The 27,705-nt window shown below is 39.7% G+C and overlaps 1 protein-coding gene across 1 annotated transcript; it reads left to right on the top strand.

The window, feature by feature from the left end:
* Positions 1–563: 563 nt before the first annotated feature.
* LOC121379003 (L-xylulose reductase-like) lies at positions 564–23,256 on the top strand. The gene is made up of 7 exons (XM_041507434.1): positions 564–676; positions 3,904–4,001; positions 9,080–9,234; positions 10,413–10,455; positions 10,902–11,066; positions 12,460–12,577; positions 21,859–23,256. Exons 1-7 carry the CDS (start codon positions 625–627, stop codon positions 21,960–21,962), a joined length of 735 nt encoding a protein of 244 aa, XP_041363368.1. The 5' UTR covers positions 564–624; the 3' UTR covers positions 21,963–23,256.
* Positions 23,257–27,705: the final 4,449 nt, after the last annotated feature.

The following is a 27,705-nucleotide window of genomic DNA, read 5'->3' as shown; positions in this document are numbered from 1 at the left end:
CAATAAATGATTCAAAGTCAAATACAACTAGAAAAACATTAAGCAGACTTTAACTTTTAAATTACTTTGACCTGCGGTCACATTCATGGGGCCGGAGATGTGCAATTGAAACATCACTTGGTGAATTTACCATGTCGGACATGAATACCATAAGCAAATCAAGCATTTAATCAATTATAATTATTAGTCAATGTCAACACAATCTCGAATCTAGGAGAAAGATACACAATCAAAGTGTACCAAACAATTATCATTATAAATATATTATTGGTAATCCGAAATTAAGACCACCGCAATATGAACACCAGTTTTACCAACAATTATGGACAGTAAAATGAGATTGGGGCGAGTTAACCAGTCATTAGGGCGAGTTGGTAACTTTTGGGGGCGAGTTCACTAAACAGTTTGGGGCGAGTTGACCAACTGCTGGGGCGAGTTGAACAGAAATAGCTCAAATAGGCCCACCAACGAGAATCGACCGGGCATCAAGCTAACCTGTTCCCAATATACGGAAATAAAGAAAATGAATAATTCGTACACCTCGGTAGATTTCGTGGAATCGGCCGAGGGGATCCGATTGGTTTTGCGTGTAAACATCAGGTCCGGCCTGGGATTTTGGGCAGAATGGAAATTAAATTTGATGGAAAGCGAGCGTTAGTTACAGGCGCAGGAAAAGGTGATTGCATGGGGTTTGATCATATATTGATGCCACTGTCATGACTCATGGTAGTCACCCTAAACTAGTTTGCACGTACTGTCGGGCATTGGTTAAACCGCGTGACATATTTGTAGTATGTCACGAGGTCATCCCATTAAAACGCTGCCCTGCTGAAATGTAGCTGGTGTCACTTCCAGCCCCCCCCCCCCCCCCCCCCATTGATACTGATATGTAGGGGAATCAGTACCAATAATTGTGGGCTGGAGGTGACTCGAGCTAGTAGGAATGGTGATTTCCCGGTACGTTGTACTGTGATTCTCGATATTAAAACAGTGGAAGACCCATCTGTTCAAAGAGAGATGTTTGTACATGGGGGTGGGACATACATAGCAGTGCAACATGACTGGTATATAAAAGGTCATGGCATGTGCTATCCTGTCTGGGATAGCACATACCACAGCCTGTGGAATACCAGTCATGGTACACTGGCTGGAACGAGAAATAGCCAAATGGGCCCACCATCGGGGTTCGATCTTAGAACGACCATGCATCAGGTGAGTGCTTTATAATTGGGCTATGTCCAACCCCTACCTGTTGATAAAGAGAGCTCACCTGAGATAACCTTTTTTTCAAAGTTAGTATTTTCATACCTCTTTTGTTTTTAACAAATTACTATTTATATATACAACAGAAATAGTGTAGGTAGCTGACCAATGTGGTTGTCTTCCCCTCCCCCCCCCCCCCCCCCCCATATTAAATCCTGGCTAAGCCAATTAATGTTGACTTGCTTTATAACCAAGTACTTTGAAGATGATTTTTGTGTGTGTCAAGTTTCCCTTCTTTTAAAATAAAATAGTCTAGTTTTTGTTTACAATTGTTACTTTTACTGTTGCATCTATCTAGTGGAACCGGCCTCGGTGGCGTCGTGGTTAGGCCATCGGCCTACAGGCTGGTAGGTACTGGGTTCAGATCCCAGTCGAGGCATGGGATTTTTAATCCAGATATCGACTCCAAACCCTGAGTGAGTGCTCTGCAAGGCTCAGTGGGTAGGTGTAAACCACTTGCACCGACCAGTGATCCATAACTGGTTCAACAAAGGCCATGGTTTGTGCTATCCTGCCTGTGGGAAGCGCAAATAAAAGATCCCTTGCTGCTAATCGGAAAGAGTAGCCCATGTAGTGGTGACAGCAGGTTTCCTCTCAAAATCTGTGTGGTCCTTAACCATATGACTGACGCCATATGACCGTAAATAAAATGTGTTGAGTGTGTTGTTAAATAAAACATTTCTTTCTTTTTTCTATCTAGTGGTGTCATTAAACAAAACAATCTCTAACTTTAACTTTAACTTTAACTATCTGCTCTGGAATTATCAAAACGTTATCGGCCTTAATAAGAAAAGATCCATGTGCATGGCATGGCATGGTTAATCAAGACTGACAGCTAACCACCCAATACCTAGCCAGAGAAGTAGACATCTTGAAAGAATTGAGAACATCCTGATGACAAAAGTGTCATGAAAGGTGTTCTGTTCCATCAGGACAATGCACCTGTTCACAGGTTGCTTGTCACCATTGCTGGACTGCATAACTGTGTCTTTGAACTTATCAATCATCCACCCTATTCACCAGATCTAGCACCATCTGATATCCAATTATTTCCATTACCTAAAAAAAGGCGTTGAGGAGTTTTGTTAACCTGCAGAACGAATCCTCATTTTATCAGAGGAATCCAAGCACTGCAGTACACTGTGGACCTCCAAGGGGACTAATTTGAAAAGTTACAGGTAGACACGTTCACAGTCAAGTCTGTGCTACTTAGACCAAGAAGTTTTGTTCATCCTTGATATATCTGTAATGTTCGTTGGATTATATAATCAATCTCCCACAGTGAATTCAGTTTTTCTCTACTCTACGCTTTACCAGCCAGTTCCCCATGACGTACATATACTAGTGGTTGTAATATTTATTATATAACATTTAGTGAAATATCAAAATATCAGTGAAATAAAAGTGTTATCAGTCAGTCAGTGATAACACATTTTAGAGTGAAAATTTCACTATTTCACTCTACAATGTATTATCATCACTGTAGAAAGTGTTATCTTCACTGTAAGAAAGCCGGAACTATTTTGCTGCTGACATTTTAAAAATAAAGGTAAATTGCCAAAAGTTATATAATAAATAGAACATTTCATGTTTTTTGTCAAATATGATTTATATCTCATCTCGTGAAGTTTGCAATCATATCACAGTCGTCACAGAAGCGCAACTCGTGAGATATGATTGCAAACTTCACTCAATGAGATATAAATCATATTTGACAAAAAAATATGAAATATCCTCCATGTACTGTTCTGTCTAGGGTAAGCAGGTATAACATCTCTTGCTTTTAAGCAGTACATAATAATAATAATAATAATAATAATAAATCCTTTATTTATTGAGGGTAACAGTTAGCAAATGCTAATCGTCCCTGAGGCCTTCAGGTGCTAAATTGACAAATATTTGATACATGTATATACATAATACAGACCTGAAAATAAACATATTGACGGGAGTGATTCAGTGTGACTGATTAGTTGCTTCCCTAACTTAGATTATTAAGATTGTGATGTTGATACCATATAACTTTTCATGCTAAGGGGAGTTAACAATTACTCTTCTTGAAGAAGTTTTAGTGGGTTTCGTAGCTCATATATTGTAGACCAGGTTTTGCTATATAACAATTTTTATATTGACCTGTGCTTTTAAAATGTGCTGAGGTATTACTAAACATTCCTTTCCTTTCTGCTCTAATTTTAATAGTTTTTAGAATTGTTACAAAAACTAAGAACCTTTAGTTATTGTGTTTACAAATGTCTAAGTCACTCCCCTTTTCTCTATGTATTACTTGTTTGCCATGCATATACATGAAATATAATTTACTATTGTGACATATTTTGAGTTTGAGTTCAGCTGTAATTACTTACCATTGTTGCAGACCTCACCATGTAAAGGGAGCTATCACTGTCCCTCTCCATCTGAAACTGGTTCAATGAGAGTAATTTTTAGCTCCCCTTAGAATGTAAATTTATACGGTATCAATATGATAATATCTTAAATGGCCCTTATAAACTTAGTGGAGCAAGTAATCACTCCCCTGAATGTTTATCATGTTGAGGTCTGCTGTTGCATTTTAATTAGTGTTTTAGTTTTTGTTAAAGGTTGTTTTTTTAAAATATTTGGTTTTGATTGTGCTTTGTATAGGTATTGGTCGAGCAACAGCTAAAGCCCTTATCAAGTGTGGAGCGGAAACGTATGCTCTCAGCAGAACTCAGGCCGACTTGGACAGTCTAAAAGCTGAAGTAATATAAAGACCTCTGCTTAACGTACATGCTTATTAGTTCCAACAGAAGGGGACAGTCACAATAGGTTTCATCTCTGTCCTGTCTGTCTGACTCTCTGTCTGTCGGTCTGTCTGTTTGACATGTAGTTTTCCAGTTATTTTGTTTTCACAGTCCTTCAAGATATATGTACATATGACTTTCATGGGATTTTTCTTGGCGGGAGGTAGTCCAGTGGTAAAGCGCTCTCTTGATGCGCGGTCAGTTTGGGATCGATCCCCATCGGTGGGCCCATTGGGCTATTTTTTGTTCCAGCCAGTGCACCATGACTGGTATATCAAAGGCTGTGGTATGTGTTATCCTGTCTGTGGGATGGTGCATATCAAAGATCCCATGCTACTAATGGAAAAATATAGCAGGTTTCCTCTCTAAGACTACCTGGTATATATCAAATGGCCAAAGATTAATAAATCAATGTGCTTTAGTGGGGGTGTTAAATAAATGAAAATTTATACAAGGGCTATAACTCTGTCAAAAATGGAATTTATCCCTTGAATTATGTCCCTTGAAAATTTGTGGGGGCCCGGTAGGGGACATCTATTGGGAATCATCCCACTATCCCTGATTTCACTAGCCCTGGTACCACTAGCCCTGAAAAATGACCAATTAATGGCTGCCATGGATGTTCCATTTCTTTAGACTACTCCCCTGTACATATAAACTATTAATAAATAAACATGTCTTGTTTTACTGGTAGACACAATAGATGAGATACCCTTTTAATGCCTCAATTGAAAACGTGGAGTACTTACTTAATCCTCTTCGTACAATTCCTTTATCTATAAACATGTGTTGTTTTAATATGCTCGCTGTGCGTTAATCCTCTTCATACAATTCCTTTATCTATAAATATGTGTTGTTTTAATATCACTATTACTGTCAATACATAATTAGTAGGGACCTCTATATATAAATGTTGCAAATGTGGCTATACAGATAAATGCTCGCTGTGCGTTATGGCGGAGGTAACCTTTGTAGAGGGTGCCAGAGGCAATAAAGTAGCAATTTTGGATGACTATGTCTTCCATAAGAACGCACAAGTAAAGGCGGGCATGAAATGGAGATGTAGTGAGACTAAGAATTTGAAATGCGATGTGTTTATTGTAGTATCTGAGGGGTTAGTTGTCAAACAACAGTACGAACACAATCACGCTCCCAATGTTGGTGACATTGAAGCTCGTAGGTTAAAAGCTAACATGCGTAAGAGGGCTCGTGAAGAGTCGGGTCCTATTCAGGTTATTTATGAGCAGGAGAAGGTGAAGTTGCTACAACCAGAAACCGCTGCAGCTGAAGTCGCAGCTAACCTACCACAGTTCTCAGGTATAAACCATATTTGTTTTGCAAAATATTACATGGGAGGGGATTGGCAAAGCTATATTTTATGATTTAGATTAAATAACAAGTCATAGCCATTACATGGGAGGGGAATTGTTCTCAGGTATAGGTTTTCAACCACAGATGAATTGGATGGGAATTGTCATATGACCTATATAAATGCAGCTTCCACAAACAATATAATAAGTATAATTAATTAATTTTTCTCAGGTATACAATTCAGTCTGTATTGTGATTTAGTTTGTTTATAATGGGGATGACAACCGGTGGCAGTAACAGCCAATATGACTGACAATCTGGGGCTAGTGGAATCAGGGCTAGTGGGGCTAACTCATTAAAATTTAACAAGCATTCTAAGAGTATTGCTAATGCAATACATGAGTTAGCCCCACTAGCTCTTAGAATGCTTGTTAAAGTTTAATGACACCACAAGAGCACTTTGATTAATTGATCATCTGTGACTATTAATTAGATGTCAAACATTTGAGGGGTGTTTTTTTTATCTGTATATGCACTTTGTCATATACACATATCAAAGCCTTTAAAGCTTCAGTGTCTGGAATATTCTTATTATTTAAGCATTTAGATTAGATGATCTAGTTCTGTTTGGTACATAAAAGGCCCACCACATCGCTGTAGTTTCACAATGCTCGCTTATCTACATTATCTAGGTCAACTGCAAACCCAATGGCCAGCTTGTTTTTCTTCAATTAGCAGGACGCCAGTAGAACTGAGAATTTACACAATTTGCGCAGGTGCTGAGCTTCTTACGTGATTTTGAACAAATTTAACTGTCTTGATTGAGGGGTCGTCTCATACCTCCAAAATAGATTTATATCCATAGAGGTATGGTACAATATCTTTCAAGGGGTCGGTGGGGGATTTGCCTTGAAATTTTTAGTGACCAGCAATTGGCATACGCGTTACATGTAAGGGGGTGTTAATAATTATGTAACGCTCTAGGGGTAGAGGAAGAGGGCGGTATGTTCGATATACGTAACATTTATGAAGACTATATGATATTTCTATTCATTACCGGTACTTAGACCTAAAAATGTGGTGTTTTTTTTAAATGCGCGGTCGTTCTAGGATCAATCCCCATCGGCAGGATTGTTTCAGCCAGTGCGCCATGACTGATATATAAAAGGCCATGGTATGTGATATTCTGTCTGTGGGATGGTACATATAAATGATCCCTTGCTAAAAAAAAATAATAATATAAAAATATTTTTAAAATGTAGCGGGTTTCCAAGGTGCGTGTGCAGGGATTTCAGCGGGTTTGGGGGTTATAGACTGCATTGAGCGAAGTTTATATGGGGCCATGTTCCCTCAGAAAATATATTTTATTTTTTTTATCTTGGTCAGGGAAGGGTTTCGACCCCCAGTACCCTCCCCCTTGCACATGCGCCCGTTTCCTCTCTTAGATTATATGTCAAAATTACCAAACGTTTGACATCCAAAAGCAGATGATTATTAAATCAATATGCTCTAACACTGATGTCGTTAAACAAAACAAACTAACTTTACCCTTTCCAAACGAAATAATATTTATTTGAATTTGTCGATTTTACCACACGTAAAATTAAAAAGTGAAAATGGTCATATTCTACTTTAGTATATTTTATTAAATATATATACATGATCAATGTGTTATACAAACTAAACTTTGAAAGTTCTACTAACACTTTATGAAATATTAATTCTTAAATAGGAAGGTACGATTGTCGATAGTACGTTGTTAAGATCAAAACCGGTTTTAACAAAAGAATAGTACGTATCACCAACCGAACGATCTTTGTACAGCGCAAGAATTCTCATGTAATTTTTTGAGACGAACCTTACAAACGCACCTGTTAACTGAAATTGACAACAGGCTGTTGTTTGTGGTTTGCTGAGCAATGGCCGCACAGGCGACGAATCGAGCGTATACTTTTGACGTTCTTTATTCATAGCGAACACACACAATTTTTTTAAAAGTGCAGTTGAACTTGTATTTCATATTTGTGCATGATATTATTATATGGTAACCAGACACTGTAACTTTAATATGCATGTGCCAGTCAATATGCATGTACCAGTCATAGGGTACTGATTTTGTAATACTAGTACATGTACTTCTAGTGAAATAAATCAAACAATGTTTATTAGTTGTCTTTTCAAAAATGAATATGGTTTGTTAAAGCTTTCATTTATTATACCAAACTATTTGGACAGCTTTACACGTACCCAAATCACCCCCAAAGTCAGTTTAACGGTTTGCAGTTTATAATTCAACATGGCAGCACACAGTGACAAATACCAGTTGCCATTAACATTAAATGCTTTGTCTATTTGGCTCTGCAGCAGTTATGATCAAAGATCCAAATTCTAGAAGGGTGTAATTCGATGATTCTTCCATCAACCCATATAAAAAGAAAATGACTGAAAATGTATCGGACTGTAATAAGGCAGGGGAAAAAGGACCCACAGTAGTCGGATGCAATCTTGCTTATTATGTGTTTATTTAAACAAATTTAGCCCATGGCAAAATATTATCAACAAACATAGATGTCATGTACTGTTCTAATTAAACATGTACATGTACGTGTATATATTATACTGATTTAGTAAACAATGACATATTTTTTACATCTAACACTCAACTTGCATCAAAGATCAGCTTGCGATCCAATAAAAAATAACTACTACATTTTCAACATACTGGTATTAAAAACTTCTTTAAAACATTTTGTTAATTTACTTTTAATGGTTAATTTATTTGTAGAGTGCAAATGATCAAAACTTTTAAGCCGGTTTGTAAAAGATGTTTAATCATTTAAAAGCTCTACAATATATACTCAGCGTCACTATTGAAGGGTCACTCACATTGTTAGTACTACACATGTTAACGATGCCCATCCAACACACTAATTATGAAAGAAGGAATGTATGGTCTTCGAGGATTAGGCCCAGAGTGAGGTTCCCTAAGTAGCATTTGGATTTCAATATGAGTTATAGGCAACAACAAAATTGTAAAAGTTATGCAGACACAAGTACCTACTATTACCGCAACAAATGGGTTATCTCATCGCACCCATGTCTGAAATTCTGTATGTTTTGCCCGTGTAATGCATTCTCACCATGGGTTTAAAAGTGTGCATGATTGTCATCCACCTATGAGTTCAATATGAGTTATAGGCAACAACAAAATTGTAAAAGTTATGCAGACACAAGTACCTACTATTACCGCAACAAATGGGTTATCTCATCGCACCCATGTCTGAAATTCTGTATGTTTTGCCCGTGTAATGCATTCTCACCATGGGTTTAAAAGTGTGCATGATTGTCATCCACATATTCACGCACACTTCAGTTGAAAATGTGTCGTGTTTTTGCTTTGCTTAATGCTGGTCCTGGTCTTTGTGCATAGGAAACAGATCCAGTCATTTGAAGTCGTTGCCTAATCCACCTAATCACACTCTTGACTGACATTAAAGTGCCTCGTGACTTCTCGTTGACTGTGTTCAATTTGTATCTGACCTACTCCATAGCCCTTCTCAACATTAGTCAAAACATGACGCATTTTCAACTGAAGTGTGCGTGAATATGTGGATGGCAATCTAGTGTGTTGGACAGGCATCGTTAACATGTGTAGTACTAACAGTATGAGTGACCCTTCAATAGTGACACTGAGTATATATAGTATTTTTAAGATTTCTTTGTAGGTACCTACAATTCACACTGTTTGTGTGGACATTGCCGACTGGGACAAGCTGAGAGGTGTGGTGAAGACTCTCTGTCCCATTGATCTCCTTGTTAACAATGCTGGTGTTTCTACTCTCGCTCCATTCCTCGAAGTGTCCAAAGAGGATTTCGACTAGTAAGACTTGGCTGACTGTTCTATTGTATTGACTGACCTCAGTAAGACTTTGGCTGGCTGTTCTGTTGTATTGTCTGACCTCAGTAAGACTTTGGCTGACTGTTCTATTGTATTGTCTGATCTCAGTAAGTCTTTGGCTGACTGTTCTATTGTATTGACTGACCTCAGTAAGACATTGGCTGACTGTTCTATTATATTGTCTGACCTCAGTAAGACTTTGGCTGGCTTTTCTATTGCATTGACTGACCTCAGTCTTTGCCAGGGAAGGCGGGTGATCACTCCCGCTCCCATCCACACTCGCCAGGATAGTTGTATGAGAGTGATAAACTGGGATCATGTCTATATTCCCTCAACTCTTTGTTCCCTCAGCTAACCTAAACCCTAATGCTAACCCTAACCCTGAGGGAACATAGCTCTAGATGAGGAACCCTAATTCTAACACTAAGTTTAGTTAATCTACAAACATGTAACACATTTGGATAAAGTTACAACTGAGTGAAACATGAGTCTGTGACTTTGAAATGGTAAAATACCCTCAAAAAATAGACTAAAACTCAACTCCATAACTGTTACTACTCTGACACATATGCATTTTTAAAAATATGAGAAATGTATTTTGTGATATTAAAAACACCACGATGACCAGAAACACTTCAAATGTATGGAAATATATATGATCTAAACTGCAAAATCTAATTAAAGTATGATTTCAGTTGTCAAAACCGGCTATAATAGTAAAAAATATGCCTTAGTGTTTAAAAACTAGCGTATGTCCCTTTAATTGATAGTACAAGCAGGCTTGGTTACAGTAGTGGATTTTACTCTGCCAAATGTCAGTATTATTGTTAAAGTTAAAATTTTGTTTTGCTGGATGACACAACTAGAGCACATTGATTTACGACTATTGGATGTCAAACTTTTAATCATTTTGACATAATTTTATAGAAAACCTGGTACAATTTTCTATTAGCAGCAAGGACAGCACATACCACAGCCTTTAATATATCAGTTTGTGGATCACTGGATTGGACAGTTGAAAGCCCAATCAGAGAATGTGTTCACACCCTATGACCCAAGCACCTCGGACGAGCACTCTACCGACTGAGCTAGTTCTTACTGTGTGTAATCAATCCTAATGATGATCAAAATCAGAGCTTAATCTTCCTGTTTATTTTCAGCACATATGATACCAATATCAAGGCACTTGTCAACATTTCCCAGGTCAGTATTATAGGACTATTTTAGCCTGTTATCATTTTGCTTGTTATAGATAGAGGGGAACCACATTTCAACAAACACTGATGGAAAGGAATATAGGAATGCCTGTAGCTGAATGGAGAAATGTGTGTGTCCAGAACAGTGAAAACCACAAACCTAATACACAGGCAACCACATTTCAACAAACACTGATGGAAAGGAATATAGGAATGCCTGTAGCTGAATGGAGAAATGTGTGTGTCCAGAACAGTGAAAACCACAAACCTAATAGACAGAGGCAACCACATTTCACCATACACTGATGGAAAGGAATAAAGGAATGCCATGTGTGTTTGTGTTCATGTGTGTACGTACAGATCTCAAATTTATCAGCTTGAGAGGAAGTAAAGTCGGAGAGCAGTGGTTTTGTTACTAGATTATTTGTTTATGACATAAGTTTCTTGTTTCAGGTTGTTCTGAAGGATGTCATAGACAGAGGGAACAGCTGTGCTGTTGTCAATGTGTCAAGTACAGCCTCCAGTATTGCCCTCCTGAATCATACAGCATATTGTTCATCCAAGGCTGCGGTTGACATGCTCACCAAAATCATGACTCTAGAACTAGGATCCAAAAATGTGAGAGTTTAACCTTCTGACTACTGCAGGTGAGATATCTCACCCAACACACTGTATACCGCATACAGTACATTCACTCGTTCATATTTCCCACCGTTTTGCACACAGCACTGACTGGAAATAACAATAGAACAACACTGATCAAGACTAATCTTGACAATAGTCGTTTTAGATTTTGGGTTTTCGGCAAGTATTTTGTTTGACAGTAATAGTGGTACATCTCAGTCATTTTCAGGAGTTGATAGCTGAATGTGACAGCTAATTTGATATGAATTTGACCGTTTTACCAACAACAAAAATCATGAAATATTGGGACATGAATCGTAGTTCAATTTCCTAAAATACTGTGAAACCCTTCAAAACGGGACCCTCGGTAAATCTGAATTCCCTCAAAACTTACGTGTCCCGTGATTTGCGTATCTTTTAACACTAAAATTTACCCCTCTAAACTCAGTACTGAAACCTCTGTAAACCGGATACCCTCAAAACCGTTTTTTTTTTGTCCCATGGCTGTTCGGTTTTGAGGTGTTTCACTGTAATTTTGGTCATAAAAACATGGTTTTGGGGAATAATGAACATAAATACTGGACATCTGGCCACAAATGTGTGCAATTTTATGGATTTTAAAAGGATGTTTTTAGTATTTTCAACAAAAGCATAAATATAGGTATTACTGTACATTGTTGTGTACAGAGCACAATATTTGACATGACCCATCATTCTGTTAAACATTCACTTATAATCAGTTTCATAACTTCAACTTCACATTGGGGGTTACATGGCGAACTGTTATATTCATTTGTGCCAAAAATTCAACCTGAAAAATACTATCTCCTGTTAAAATGAGTTTGTTTAAAATACATTTTGAATATCAATTTAATACAGAACCATAGTATAAGTGTGTTAGGATTGGGGAACTCACTTGTTACAAATATAATTCCTGTAACCAAACAATTGGTTATCTAGGTAAATATAATGTGAACCAACTGCCAATTAGTCTATATTTGTTACTGAAAGGTTGACCATTTTAATATTGATTTCAACATTTGTTTAAAAAAATAAAATAAAAATAAAAATTTGATCTCCTAATTTGGGATTATAAGATTCCATAATATGTGGCCATATGGAATAGAAAAAGTACATCCAAGGTGGTAGAAATTTCAGCTTGTCACTAGGCTTGATGAAGGTGTACTTCTCCCATTCAACTTGACTTGCTATGATGTCCGATTCTTTTTCTTAATTTGGTAAATAAACTTATTTTATATGAACAGACAAAGATGGTTGAAAAGTAACATTTTTCATTTGATGATTTTATCAAAATATAGGAATAAATGTGTTTTCCCCACTCATGTTGCTGTAATGCAGGATAATTTGTTCTTCTTTTTTGTCTAAGATCCGTGTGAACAGCGTCAATCCCACAGTGGTTATGACAGACATGGGAAAACTTGCTTGGAGTGATCCAGCAAAGAGTGGGCCAGCACTTGCTCTTACTCCACAGGGAAGATTTGCAGGTGGGTTTATTTTTTTATTTTCACACATCAAATGTTTCTATACACTAAAATAAATTATTCTGTAAATAATATCTGTATATTGATTCTTTTTTGCATTACATTATTTTGATGGTCGATTTTCAAAGTTAGTTTAATGTCAGCGTATACAAGTTGCAAGGGGTGGGATCTAGCTCAGTTAGTGGAACCATTCTTTAATAGGATTTTTCCTATCCCACCTAAAGTCCGAACCAAATTGTTAACAACTACGATAAAGTACTCTCCTATTTTTCTTTAATTACCATTAGATTTTCTCCACTTTTTATCCAGACATAAATCCAGAATTTTTTTATTATATTGACATGGATTCCACATATTAGACTGAAACCATATGTCTTAATCAACTTACCGTACTAGCACAACAACAATGCTATATGACCCTGAGTTATAACCTCTACTGCAGAATTATCTCCCCTTGCCGGATGTATAACCTACACCCGCGCATGGGTAGACCGTATATCCTCGTTTTTGATTCTGCAGTCTTCTATTGCAGTCGTGTTCGAGTTCTGTAGTAAAATTTTTGTCAGATTGTTTATTAATTTTTAATTTTGCTTTACTCAGGTCTTTTGGGTAATTTACACAGGGGGTTAATGTCTGACACGGCTTCCTCGGAATCCAACCGGTTGGTTGTGTGTGCCGAGGGGGGTTGTCTTAAACGACTGCCCCAGTTTGATCAGCATTTGTTATGTCGTTCTTGTTGTTTTGAACGCCAGTGTCATATCTGTGTAAATTGGTCCCCCTCCACATGGGGGAAGGCTAAGAAGCTGTCAAAAGACGCCGAGCGAAAGAGGATGATTAGACGTGAACGGGACGGGCGGAGCACAGTGGCAACCTCCGGGGTTGTGCTCCATACCGATTTGCCGGCGGTCGGCAAGTCGGTGTCCAGTTCAAAGAGCTCGCGGACAAGTGGTAGGCGCAAGGGCGCCTCCTCGTCTGTTCGCCATCTTCATGGTGATACCAGTAAACCCGAAGCACCGCTTGGCGCGGAGGGGGCGCTGTTGCTCCCTGTTTCGGCTGAAGCAGGGAAGGTTTCTTCCAGGTCGGGCTCCGTTCGACCTGGGGATTTGCTTTTGCCTCCGTCGGTGGAGGGAGTGCAGTCGTGGCAGGAACGACTGTGTCTCTCAGTTCCGACTCCCATCTTGCTGATGGGGGCAGGGTTATTGGTCCTTCTGTGGAGGGGTCGATTAGCTCTAGAATGAAGTCCGCTTCGCGGCGCCGTTTTGGCTCACCAGATTTCTGGTGCAGGGTTGGTCGTGGCGTCCGAGGGCGCCGTTTCGGCCAACGCGTCTTTCAGCGCTACTTCGGTGATCGAGCCACTTGGAGAAATCGCGAAGTCTTACAACGTTGTCTCGGTCACGGAGCCGGGTGGCGTTGTTTTGGGTGCGACACCAGTAGGCGTCCCTTCTGTTGTTGGGGCGCCTGTACAGCGTCATCAACTTTTAGATAGTTCGCATGTGGCTACGTCAACTGGGTTGGCTAATCCACACGTGGTACGTTGGGTTCAGAATTCGGCGCAGGATTCGTACGTGTACGAATTTCCTGATGGTCCGGTTCAACCGACACCACCAGTCCCGTTGTCTGTTTCGGCAGGGATCAGGGAAACTGCAGCTTTCTTGGGTGCGCCTGTGTCTACACCGATGGTCAATCCGGACCTGTCAGATCGGGGTAGAGGTTCCAGGCGTTATCCCTCGACTGCGTGGGTGGAACCTTTCGTTCAGGGTCCGATGGTTTCGGGTCGCCCTCAGGGGCGGACTCAGGGGCGGACTCAGGGGGACTATGTTTCTCTTTTTGAGAATTTCATGGCTTGGCTAGGAGAATCGCCTCCACCAGTCCCTCCACCGCCGGGGTTTCCATCGAGACCGGGGTTGGACCAGTTTGCAGATTCGTCAGGTCCGCATCGTCCTGCCCATGCAGTTTCGTTTCCGTTACGGTCAGCGCATGGCGCGTCGTTTGAAAAAATGTCTTCTTCGGAAGACGATTTTCCCTCCGAATCAGTGTGTGGTTCGGGGGAAGGGTCGGCACCAGGTTCGGTGCTTGACGAGATTCCCAATTTGGCCGATGGTACGCCAGACGGCGATTATGATTACCAGGCGGTTCTTGGTTTTGTACGGGAACAGGTCCGACTGGTGTGCGCGGATGCAATTCCGTCGGAGGAGGCTGTTCAGTCTTACAAGGGTGTTTCGTTTGGAAACCGGCCTTTAGTGACAGACGCGGCATGATTTCGGCTTGCCGTTAGCGCACGAGGCGCATGAATCTCTTGCGGAGATTGATGCGGTGGTGGAAGAGTTTCCGGCAGCGTTAGCTACCAGGAAACTGTTGTCTGCGGCGAAGGTTTTGTCCACGTCTTCGTATAAGACATTGGGAGCTTCCTTCCTTTCACATCCAGCGGTCGTTTCCGCTAGGGTGAAGGCAGACTGCCACCCATCTCCTAATGTCAGTGTGCCACTCACGGGTTTAGAGACTTTGGAGAGGTTATCTAAACTTCTTTTTCAAGTCAATAACCATTTAGGTACGTTCTTATTTGGGTTAGATAAAGCAGTCACGGGTCTTCCGCCGATGGCTAAGGGTTGTTTGTTGGCGGCTTCTAAAGCCTCTCATCACGTTGCTCAGCTTGCTGGGCGTGTTTTTGCCAACAGTCTACTTCTGCGTCGGGATCACTACCTGGCGGGACTGAGAGCGACGGGTGTGGTTAAAACCTACTTTCGTAGTCGCTCAGTAAGGGAAACCTTACTTTTTGGGACCAATTTTAACTTAGTCATGGACCAAGAAGCGGCGAAATTCGTCCCTGCTGCTCCGTCCCGAACTGCTCGTAAGCGCCAGGCGGCGTCTACTTTTAAGCCTCCACCTGTTAAGAAATCGACTTTTCTTGACAGTTATCAGATCCCTGTGGTGTCTGATTCGGGCGTGCAGTCTGGTAATGCCCGTGGTTCATCGAAACAGGGACGTTTTCGGGGGAAGCCGGCACCTTTTCGTGGTTCCGCTCGGGGCAAGGTGCCCAGGTGTGGGAAGCGGCCGGGATGAGGGTGCGTGGACAATCGACATCTGCTTACAGAGGTTCCGTTAGCAGATCTTCCTGTGGGGGGCAGATTGCACCATTTTGTTCAAAGTTGGTGCGAACTGCCAGATCTGGACCCATAGGTTTTGTCGGTTGTCTGCAACGGATACAGAATTCCATTTTCTTCACCCCCTCCACTGACGTCCTCCCCCCGGTTACCTGCAGTACCGCCTGTCGACAAACGAGTACTGGTGAAGAAGATGGTTGTCGAGTTTCTCGACAAGAAAGCCATCCAGGAAGTGGATTTGGGCACTCCAGGATTTTATTCCCATCTGTTCTTCGCCCAATTCTAAACCTGAAGCCGCTGAATTATTTTGTCGTTATTCCATCTATGAAGATGGAGACGGTTCAGTCTGTTCGCGCTTTGCTTCAGGTGGGGGAATGGGCGGCGTCCATCGATTTGAAGGACGCTTACCTGCATGTTCCAATCCATCGGGATTTTTGGAAGTACTTGCGGTTCCTCTACGACGGCAGAGCTTACGAGTTTCAAGTTCTGCCGTTCGGATTGGCCACAAGCCCTCACGTCTTTACTCGGGTAGTAAAGGCAGTGGTGGGGCGTGTACATCTGTTGGGTATACGGATGCACAATTACCTGGACGATTGGTTAATTCCGGCAGCGTCACAGACGGCATGTCTCATGGGCGTGGAGTTCGTGATCGACATGATTCTCCGATTGGGGTTTATTCCCAATTGGGTCAAGTCGGAATTAGTGCCAACGCAGGTTTTCACTTATCTCGGGGTGGTTTTCAACCTTGTGGAGGCGTCCGTTCTTCAAACGGATTCACGACTTCACAATTTCAGGACGTTGGCGCAACGTCTTCTGGTGGAGCGTCGGTGCACACGCTCCATGTGTTGATAGGCCATCTCGGACGGTTCAAGAGACCGCTTCAATGGCATTTGTCCCGAGTGTGGGATGGTCTCAGCTGGGATTTGGTGATACCATTGGGGCCTTGGTTCATTCTTCCGATCCAAGAGTGTCTAGTGGACAAGTGTATGTCCCAGGCCGTTCCTTTACACCCACTTTCTCCAGAGTTGGTCCTGTTTACCGATGCTTCCCTCGAGGGATTCGGTGCACACCTTTTGGATCAACATCTGTCAGGGGTGTGGACTCCTTCAGAGAGGAGTCGACACATCAACCTGTTGGAGATGGAAGTAGAGCGTCAAGCTTGTCTCCATTTCAGGACTGTTATTCGACATCGTCGGATTTTGTTGAGGTCGGACAACACGTCGGTTGTTGCGTACCTCAATCGGTGGGGAGGCACCAAATCCCTGTCATTGAGTCTTGCGGCTTTGGAGATTCTGGAATGGTGCGACGATTGGGGAGTGGTGTTATCGGCCAAACACATTCCTTTGTCCGTGAACGTCTTGGCGGACGCTTTGAGTCGTCGTTCCCCGGTTCAGACGGAGTGGATGTTGCACCGGACGGTGGCTTATCGAGTTCTTCAGTTGTTGGGGAGTCCTCAACTCGATATGTTTGCCACTCGCCTGAACAGTCAGTTGCCAGTGTTTGTATCGCCGGTACCAGACCCACTGGCACTGGAGTATGATGCGTTGAGCATGGACTGGACGGGACTGGATTTTTACGCCTTTCCCCCTCCGGTTCTGAATGGCAAGGTTCTGGCAAAGATCAGACAGCAACCTTGTCGTGTCATGCTCGTACCCCGAGTTGGGCAGCTCAAGCCTGGTTTCCTCCACTCCTGTCACTTTTAGTGCAGGAGCCGGTGCGTTTGCCGTTGATACCTGATCTGCTCAGTCAGAGACTGCGTCGGACAGCGTGGCATCTGAAGCCGGAGCTTTTCCGACTTCACGCATGGCGGTTGTCGGGGTTTCCCTCCGAAACCGAGGCTTTTCTAAACGGGTTGCTGAGCTCGTCTCCTCGTCGAAGCGCCAGTCTACGGAGAGGGTCTACCAGTGTCACTGGCGCTCTTGTGTTCGTTGGGCGACTGAGAGGGACGTGGATCCCTTGTCGCCTACTGTTAATGATTTAGCTGAGTACTTTCTGGCTCTTGTCCAAGAAAGACAGCTGAAGGTTCAAACAGTGAGAAGTCACCAGTCGTCCATTTTCACTACTCTGAGGCAGTGTGGACGTCAAGATTTCTCAACGAATCTCGTGTTGCATGACTTCCTTAAGTTGTTGCAAAACACGGTTGAGAAGCCTTCCATTTTGCCTAAATGGAATGTTTTTCTGGTTCTGCATGCACTCAAAGGCAAGCCCTACGAGCCATTGAAATTTGCCAGTCTTCGTCATTTGACGTGGAAAACTTTGTTTCTGGTCTCACTAGCGGCTTGCCGTCGTATTAGTGAGATTCATGCTTTTTTGCATGATTTGGTGGATTACAATACGGACGGGTCAGTTACATTACGTACTGATCCTGTTTTCGTGGCTAAGAACCAGGTGCCAGGGGAAGAGTTTCCTCCGGCCATTATTCAGTGTTTATCTTGTACGCTTTCTGCGGATAATTCTGATAGACTTCTTTGTCCGGTGCGGGCTTTGAAATTCTATTTGGAGCGTACTAGAAATCTCTGGCAAAACACTAAGAGACTGTTTATCTTTTTCACACGCCAACCAGGAGACATTATGAAGAATGCTTTGTCGAGATGGATTGCTGAAACCATCAAACTGGCATATGAGAAGGCGGGTGATCATGTTCTGCGGAATTTCTCCATTCGACCTCATGAGATTCGGGCGATTTCTGCTTCCCTTAATTTCCATGATTCTTTGGACATTTTCAAGGTCATGAGTGCGGGATTTTGGAAAGGTCGACACACGTTTGACCGGTTTTATTTCCGTGATATGGCTGTTGGTCCGGACGGAACTCGGCGGATTCAGTCAGTCATTGCAGGGCAGCAACTCATTTCGGTGCGCAGGGCCACGAGTAGGGGGCGACCCTTATTTAGTCCGGTCGCTAGCGGCAGTCTTTCTGGGAGATAGTTCTCCACCTCCTGTTTGGAGAGTGGGGGGTGGATGGTTGACTATCTGGGGCAGTCGAGTGTCTTTTACCATTACTTGGTGTGCGGGTTTCCTCACCTTGTTAACTTGGTTTACTTTTAATTGGGGTTGTAGTTCTTCAATTTAAAAGTCAATTTGACATTTTATACCTCGTATGATGTGGGTTGCTTTTTCACTGTATCATTACTTGAGACGAACACTACTGGTTGAATGGGTAAGTCCTTGTTTTCTTACCTCCCTTTAATGTTAAATTCTCGTGCTTTAACAGTGTTATATCACGTCTGTTATAGCATTGTTGTTGTGCTAGTACGGTAAGTTGAATAAGACTATTAGAAAATTTGTTTCTAATTTTCATTATTATTCATACTTACCTAGTACTAGCACAACAACAACTGTTACCTCCCACCCGCCCCGAGAGGTCTTTTTTTGATTCAGTCATTCCGGACTTTGAATCGATAACGAGGATATACGGTCTACCCATGCGCGGGTGTAGGTTATACATCCGGCAAGGGGAGATAATTCTGCAGTGGAGGTTATAACTCAGGGTTGTATAGCATTGTTGTTGTGCTAGTACTAGGTAAGTATGAATAATAATGAAAATTAGAAACAAATTTTCTAATAGATCTATATCGACTTTGTTAAGATCTCCTAGGACAAAACACATGCAATTTTTCACCATCTGCCATTTTGATTTTTTGTGGAATACTCTTCAAGAGGGGTGGAAGCTGCCTAAGTATGTGACATAATTAATCTGATGTCATGATGAGTGTGTTATATCGTAACGCATGTCATGACATTGTTAGATTACGTCATATCGACCCACCCCGCTTGAAGAGTATTCTATAAACAAGAAAAATGGCAGACAGCAGAAAACTACATGTACATGTATTTTGCCCTATGCAATCTCAGCGAAGTCGATATCGGTGGCATTGTTACAGTCTCGTATGTGGAATCTGTGTCACTGTAATGGGTTTTTTCACGATTTGTGTCTGGACAAAATTTTGGGGAAATCTAACAGTAATTAAAGGTAGGAGAGTAATTTATCATAGTTGTTAACAATTTCATTTGGACTTTAGTACACCATGACTAGTATATCAAAGCAGCAACAGAAATAAACCAAATGTTTACTAGTCCACCGGGTGCATATCAGCAGTACAGCTACAGTGAATTTCTAGAATACCCCACAATATCAAGATCTTTGTTAAACTCACCACAATTATGTTTGGGTTCATACATGTATAAACTGAAAAATCGATGTTCATTTGGCCTGATTCCACTTAGCAAATCATACAAGTGTCAATGTAGTATATCAATCCATTCAGTTGTTAATAGTATCTTTGTGCTTAATGTTAAGTTGTCAACACTGTGAAAATAGCTAAAGCCCTGGAGCCAAGGTGAAATAAACCCACACAGTATGCAGTGAAAATTAATTTTAACTTGTGTAAAATCACTTGTAATAAGATCACTTAATATTGTGATCAGTCCATTTATCCTTGAGCCAGGGAGGCATGGCTCTCCTCAATCGTTTGATTGTTGCCTTTGAAAAGACTTGCTATGGCCACCATCTTTGTGGGAAGGGCGTCGTGGTAGGCCATCGGTCTACAGGCTGGTAGGTAATGGGTTCGGATCCCAGTCGAGGCATGGAATTTTTAATCCAGATACCGACTCCAAACCCTGAGTGAGTGCTCCGCAAGGCTCAATGGGTAGGTGTAAACCACTTGCACTGACCAGTGATCCATAACTGGTTCAACAAAGGCCATGGTTTGTGTTATCCTGCCTGTGGGAAGCGCAAATAAAAGATCCCTTGCTGCCTATCGTAAAAAGAGTAGCCTATGTGGCGACAGCGGGTTTCCTCTAAGAAAATCTGTGTGGTCCTTAACCATATGTCTGACGCCATATAACCGTAAATAAAATGTGTTGAGTGCGTCGTTAAATAAAACACTTCTTTCTTTATGGGAAGAGTCTATTTTCACATTTTGGGGTGTGTTTGCTTCCTATATTTTATTGCTATCTGATCTCCAGTCAAATTTATCTTTTAAAGGGAGGGTAAACTCAAATAAGAGCCTTATGTGTTGGAAAGATGCATACCCAGACCACCAACACATACTCACACTTTAACAAATGAAAAACATTTAATTTTAGAGTTAATAAAAAAACCATGATTATTCCTGCTAACTGGGGGCAGCCATTTTGTTTAGTTTTTGTGACATCCGGTGGTATACAAAATGTAGCTTGGGGCGAAGTGACGTCAGTTCCATCCAATTCCTCTAAGCACAGTGTAAACAAATGTTCTAATTTACGACAAGGCGCTTCGCTTTCCTCAACCTGACTTGTAAAACAACATAAATGACTTGATACTATAATAAACTATTTAACTAAATATATTTAAGTTTGCATCAATAGAACGAAATGGAGTTATAGTTTTTTCTCTTAAAAAAAATCCAAAGAAAAAATGCTTATTATTAGGCCTATTGGTAGGGTACGTTCGAGCAAAAACGACCACTCATAATACCCAAGTGATAATTTTCTTTTCTTTGGGACTACGTAAGTGGTCAGTTTTGTGATTTTAGATGGGAAAGTCTACTTAATAAAGGGTTTTACAGAATTACTTACAGAAATAACGATTTGAGGGGTGTCCACGTGGCTATCAAACAATACCTTGTGATCTTAATAAAAGAGGCACGTGTGTCTAGACACAGTGTCTGGGGACCGTCTAAATATACACCTGCCAATCAGGAACCACAGGTACAGGACACAGAAAGAAAAGACCAATTAACCAAGAAAACACTCCGATTATTATTTCAGTACGTGGGTTAATTTATGTATAAAACATAATACAGTTATTTCAACACTGACAATTGTGGCTTATTTTGTATTGAAAACTAATATATACTTGTTGCCGGCTTACTGGGATGGATACCGGTATTATTACAGAACATTGCGATGCATCCGCAAAAATATAGGTATTATGTAACCACCAGCTGGCCAGAGGGTTGGTTACCATTCACTGGGATGGTACAAAATGGCTGCGTCCGTTATATATAATAGCTGTCACATTTAAGCGTTTTATTAATTAAGTATACGATTATACTTGTTGATATAAAGCAATAATGTGCATTATATACCGTTGAATATGCATACCAGGCCAAATGCTTTAATTGTCCCTTCCTTTAAGGTGGGTATATCAGAGTCAGTCTTTATAGTTAATTTTCATCAGACACTTGATTTCTTTATTAACAGAAGTGCATGAAGTGGTGGATGCAATCCTGTTCCTGCTGAGTGACAAAGCGTCTATGATTAATGGAACCTGCCTCCCTGTCGATGGTGGCCGTCTTGTTCAATGAGACCAACACCTGTCGGTGCGAGAAGACTTGATTACCAATAGCTCCTTGATTACAACTTGCTCAAACAATCACTATTATGTTGTTAAATTACTCAGGTCTTATTAAGTCCAACCTGATTGAGGTCCCACTGAAAATTGTATTTTATTATAGATACAGTGAAACCCCTGTAAACCGGACACCCGGTTTAAAGAGGTATCTGGTTTAGAGAGGTTAAGTTCTTTACTGATTTTTTAAAAAAGGACCGTGGAAAATGTCTGGTTTTGAGGGAATTCTGGTTTATAGAGGGTCCGGTTTTGAGAGGTTTCACTGTATTATAAATTGGAAAATGTGAGACAGTAGATTATGAGATTGCATCTAACAATATGGAGTATTTGTAAGGTGTAACCTAACACAATAAACTGTAACAATATCTGGCAAACAATTATATGTGTAAAAACAAATAATAATTTTTATCTCAAATTATTTGTTGATTTTCAAGCTAACATTTTCTTATCAATTACGGTATTTAGCTAAGCAAAGTCAGTTTTTAAGCATGACATATACAAGTTAGATGAGAGAGACAAGTTGCGAGATATGGTGATGAATGATGAATTATAAGATTTTGAAATGACAAAAATCATATTTTTAATAAGCATGTTTCCTCATAGAGTTGTAACACATGCAAGGACGGACAACATGCATGTTGGTTACTCTTACAAAACCACATTATGGGAGACCTGTCAGTATAGGCCTATTCAACTTATGTCTTTATTATATGCTTTTTCCCACAGCAAGGACAGCACATACCACAGATGTGTAATGTTGAATCATTGTATTGTTGGGGGGTTTCAGGGTGTCAGCTGTTAATATCGTTATCACATATGAATGAATTCATTTCACAGAAACAAAAGATGTGCCGAAAAGGGGAGAATTAACATGATTATATGAATGAATCTTTATTTTGTTTTGTTTAATTGCCTATTAGTAAATTTGAAATATGATGTATATTTTGAACTAATTGTTAACAATATTTTCTGTCCAATTTTTTGTAATAATCATTTACAAATATATACATTCAATCATTTACTGAAGTGCTTGTGTTGTTGTTTTGTTGTATTTTTGTTTAGATGACATTAGCCATTAACCCCCCCCCCCCCCCCCCCCAAAAAAAAAACACACCCACAAAACAAAGCCAACAACAACCAATAGCTAAATAATAATGTCTCACTTCATTTCCAAACCTTTATTTTAAATTTTATCTATAACCATGTACAAGTAATAAATAATAGCAGTGGCAATAAAAAATGTCCCAAGATGTTGTTAATATGCCTTTCTTTATGATGTAATGAGATTTAAGGTAGGACTATACTGATGTGATTTATTTCAGTGAAATATTGAATATCTGGATTAATGTTTGTGAAATTTTGAGGTCAGATATTTTGTGAACTGTAGATTATAACTGATCCTTTTAAACTAGCTTACCTCAACCATTTTTACTTACTCTCATCTTTCATTCTTTGGAGCGAGAGGTAGCCCAGTGGTAAAGCACTCAATCGGTTTGGGATCGATCCCCATTGGTGGGCCCATTGGGCTATTTCTTGCTCCAGCCAGTGCACCACGACTGTTACATCAAAGGCTGTGTTGTATAATATTATGCTATCCTGTCTATGGGATAGTGCAAATAAAAGATCCCTTGCTGCTAATACAAAAGAATAGCCCATGAAGTGGCGACAGCGGGTTTCCTCCCTCAATATCTGTGTGGTCCTTAACGCCATATCACCGTATAATGCCATATAACCGCAGTAAATAAAATGTGTTGAGTGTTGATAAATAACATTTCCTTCCTTTCCTTCATCTTTCTCATTCAACACATTTGTAAGAACGAATCTGATTGGATCTCCACTAAAAATTTCAGGTGGTAAAATCACCGGTCGCAAATTTTCTGGCAGAAATACGTCGTAGGTTAAGCAAAGAACACGATTGTTTTGTAATGACGTCATAAAGACAATTTCTGTAGCGTTCATATTACGTACAGAAGTCGTTAACTACTGAGACGTTTTTATGTCAGAAATGAACATGTCATTCTTTATTAGTCGTTATCTAATCACGAGACCTGATTAAATATGTCAAATTACACATCTATGTTCGAGCCGCTAACTGTCCGACCACCCATCGTCTGTTAATGGGCTGCCTAATGACGTCACCAGCTGGTGACGTTTATATGCTTATTCTTACTAAAAATGTGACAATTTCCTATTTAAAATCGACCAGCAAACAGTTTAATTAGAATAGGGATAACCCTACTGTGTTTTCTGATTTGCGGACGTATATCGGTGGTTTTACAGTCGCAAATTTACCGTTTTATTGGCTCCGCTAGCGTCGCTAATAAAACTAAATTTGCGACAGTAAAACCACCGATATACGTCCGCAAATTGGAAAACACAGTAGGGTTATCCCCTATTTTTGTAAAAAAAAAAATCCTTCTTCACGAGTGAAACAAAAGGATATTATTCCTTATTTTGTCTTTATTTTTTCAGTAAGTATTCATGACTCGATACTTGTAGGCCTACATTTGTTGATAATGTTAACAAAAAACGGATAACTATGTAACTAACAACGATGACCTCTTGCGGATTTTCGGGTATGAAATGATAATTTAACTCATTAACAAAATTATCACTTCACCTGTCTGGCTGGGACAGTGTATTAGGGCTGGATGCATTGCAAAAGGATTTTGCAGATACAATCCCCAATCCTTTTATCCTAACATATTTTTTATTGCCAGTATAAAGTCAGTTATCTCATGTCAGCATGAATTGTTTACTCGGATGTAGTATATCATAATTTGATAGCTTGGGAAAGATTGGTTTTAATTTGTTTGAAATATTTGTAATTCATTTCCCCTATCCTGATGAGTTATTTCCCCTTTTGTTATCTCTTTTATTCCTCGGATTGTCTTTGATGGGTATTTTTGTCTTACCTTCTTAGTATGCATGTTAAAAGATTCTAATTCCTATTTAAAATACTTTTAATTAGCATTTGCCACATTGTTAAGTTTTTCACATTTATATTCATTTGTCACAAACTAAAGATAAATGAAACCTTGTTTTTATCATTGTAGGCCTATCTATGAATGCCTATCTTAATGCATGCTAAAAAATATTAAGTTATTAAATTAAAAATGTTAAGTGTTTTTAAAGTTTAAAATTATGTAAGTAAATTATTAATTAATTTTACATTGAAAATTATTGCTTTTATAAAATCAATTAAATAATTTAGACCTTTTTTAAATATGCAATTTAGATGAATATCTATGGATATAACTATCAGTGACACTAAATAAGTTTGTTATACAAAACATTTAATTCTATAGAATTCTTTATTTAAACTTGACGCTTGCTGTGTTTATAAACCAGTTGTATTTTTTCTTTACAATAATATAGTATTACAATATAACATTTTTTGGTGGTTGTAAATACTGGTATTTAAAAACTGGAATGCTGTTTCTTATAATCACAGTTTTCTGAATTTAAGTGTAAAGACCGCTTTCCATATACAAATTTCTGACTTATGCACATGGAAATGTATTTTTATCCATTGTATATATTTTATCAAATGTTTTCTTTAGATTTATACAATTTTTACAATAACTTGATGCTATTAAGTATGTTTGCTACAGATACAAACATTCCTTGTAATCGTGAAGTACTTCATTACTGTATGGATACAAAGAGATAGAGAAATCATATTTGTATTAATACTATTATATAGTATGTGATAGTAACACACCACTGAAAACAGCACAGATTGGATGCATGGTCTCCAGTGAAAAACATACCATGGAAAAGGTTCTGAGTTGGTACATTGTAGTGAAAACATTGGCAGATGGCCTCAGACCACAATTAATTTCGTTATATGTTTCTATATAGCCTTAGTGGCTATAACATTTTTATTAATATCAGCAGGCCCGTGAAGTTTTGTATGTACCTTTGCCTGCATGGGGGACACATACCCTGAAAAGGACAACCCCTGTTGTCCAGCTCTTTCTCCCAGCATATTGGTTTAAACAGACACACCCTCTAAACCAGGCCGGAGTACACCCATTTTACACAAAAAGCACTACTTTTGCATGGGCCGGAATTACCACAAACAAGTTTTCAATATCAACAAGTTACACGTTTACAAACTACATGCTATCCCCTGTCACTTAGTCAAACAGTTGCCACTTTATAGCTGTCTGCCGTGAAATAATCACAGTCAAACTGCAGACTACTTGCGCGGTCAAGATAACTGTAATCTGAGGCTAGGTTCAGATCAGGGTCACGGGGGACCTGTGGTGGTGTTAAACAAAACAAACAAACATCAGTTGACATTTCCACGCACACTGAATGCTCTCCAGTGAAAAACACATACCATGGAAAAGGTTCTGAGTTGGTACATTGTAGTGAAAATATTGGCAGATTCAGATCAGGGTCACGGGGGACCAGTGACCACCATCACATCCCTCCCCTGCCCATTTGAAGTGCACTACATTTCTTCTTCTTTTTTTCTTTTTTTTTAATTCATAATCCACAAAATACAACACTAAATTGTCCTGAAAACATGTCTCTGTATATCTTTAAGGGAGGAAAGTTGCCCAGTGGTAACATGCTTGCTTGATGCGTGGTCAGTCTAGGATCGATTCCCATCGGTGGGCCCATTGGCCTATTTCCAACCAGTGCACCATGACTGGCATATCAAAGGTTGTGATATGTGCTATCATGTCTGTAGAATGGTGCATATAAAAGATCCCTTGCTGCTAAATAAAAAGAGTAGCCCATGAAGTGGTGACAGCTGGTTTCCTCTCTCAATATCTGTGTGGTCCTTAACCATATGTCTGACACCATATAACCGTAAATAAAACGTGTTCAGTGTGTCGTTAAATAAAACATTTACTTCCATCCTGAATATCTTTATTTCATCTATACATCTCACTTTCTTTGACAGCTCAGCTTAGTACACTTCAAGAAATTTGCCGTTTTTGGAATTTTGTGACTCTCTTTACGAAATCCTGGACCTACTCCTGGAAAACACGTACACAGAAGGTGGGCCTAAGACTTGTCTGTTTTCACCAGCCTCTGGCTGTATGCAATAAACAAGAAACACAATTTCAAGTTACATGTATGTTAGTATTTTGTTTTAATATTTTTATACAAATTACAGCACAGCATTATGACATTTCAAAGTCTAACAATGATGTATTATTAGCTAAAAGACGGTTACTGTAGTAACACATAGGTAAGCAGCAAATATTTGGGAGGGGGGGGGGGGAGGGAAATTGAATGGCAGTTTTATAACTGTTAGGTTCTATTATACACTTGTATAAAACATTAAAAATTGTTTCCACTAAAATCACCTTAAAATCAATAGTTGGTAAAAAATAAACAATGTTTTTGTGAATTAAAAAAAAAAAACAATCTTCTGGAGAAGAAATAAACTATTTTAAAATGTTATATTGTTTTGGTGAATTACTGGTGAGTAGTTTAACACTGATTATTGTCAAATTTCTTTGAAAAAAAGACCTTCCTTTTTAGGGGTGAAATACCTTTTAAGAGGGTGAAATAGTTAATTTTTATAATTACAGTATTTAGAACCTGATTAGAATAGTGGAAAGTAAAATGCCGAATGGTTAAATATAGTTTGGGGCGAGTTGACCAGCTTCTGGGGCGAGTTGAACAGAAATAGCTCAAATAGGCCCACTTCCAAGCTAACTTGCGATGAGGAC

Source organism: Gigantopelta aegis, chromosome 8, assembly GCF_016097555.1.
Source record: "Gigantopelta aegis isolate Gae_Host chromosome 8, Gae_host_genome, whole genome shotgun sequence".
NCBI lineage: Eukaryota > Metazoa > Mollusca > Gastropoda > Neomphalida > Peltospiridae > Gigantopelta > Gigantopelta aegis.
Note: the sequence above shows the minus strand (reverse complement) of the source record. Positions and strands in the feature narration are given on the sequence as shown.

Excerpts from the sequence above, each read along its gene's own strand:
- LOC121379003 (XM_041507434.1), top strand. The coding sequence starts at position 625 with ATGGAAATTAAATTTGATGGAAAGCGAGCGTTAGTTACAGGCGCAGGA. Across the intron at positions 677-3,903 it reads AGTTACAGGCGCAGGAAAAG|GTATTGGTCGAGCAACAGCT; the intron begins GTGATTGCATGG and ends TGCTTTGTATAG. Across the intron at positions 11,067-12,459 it reads TAGAACTAGGATCCAAAAAT|ATCCGTGTGAACAGCGTCAA; the intron begins GTGAGAGTTTAA and ends TTTTTGTCTAAG.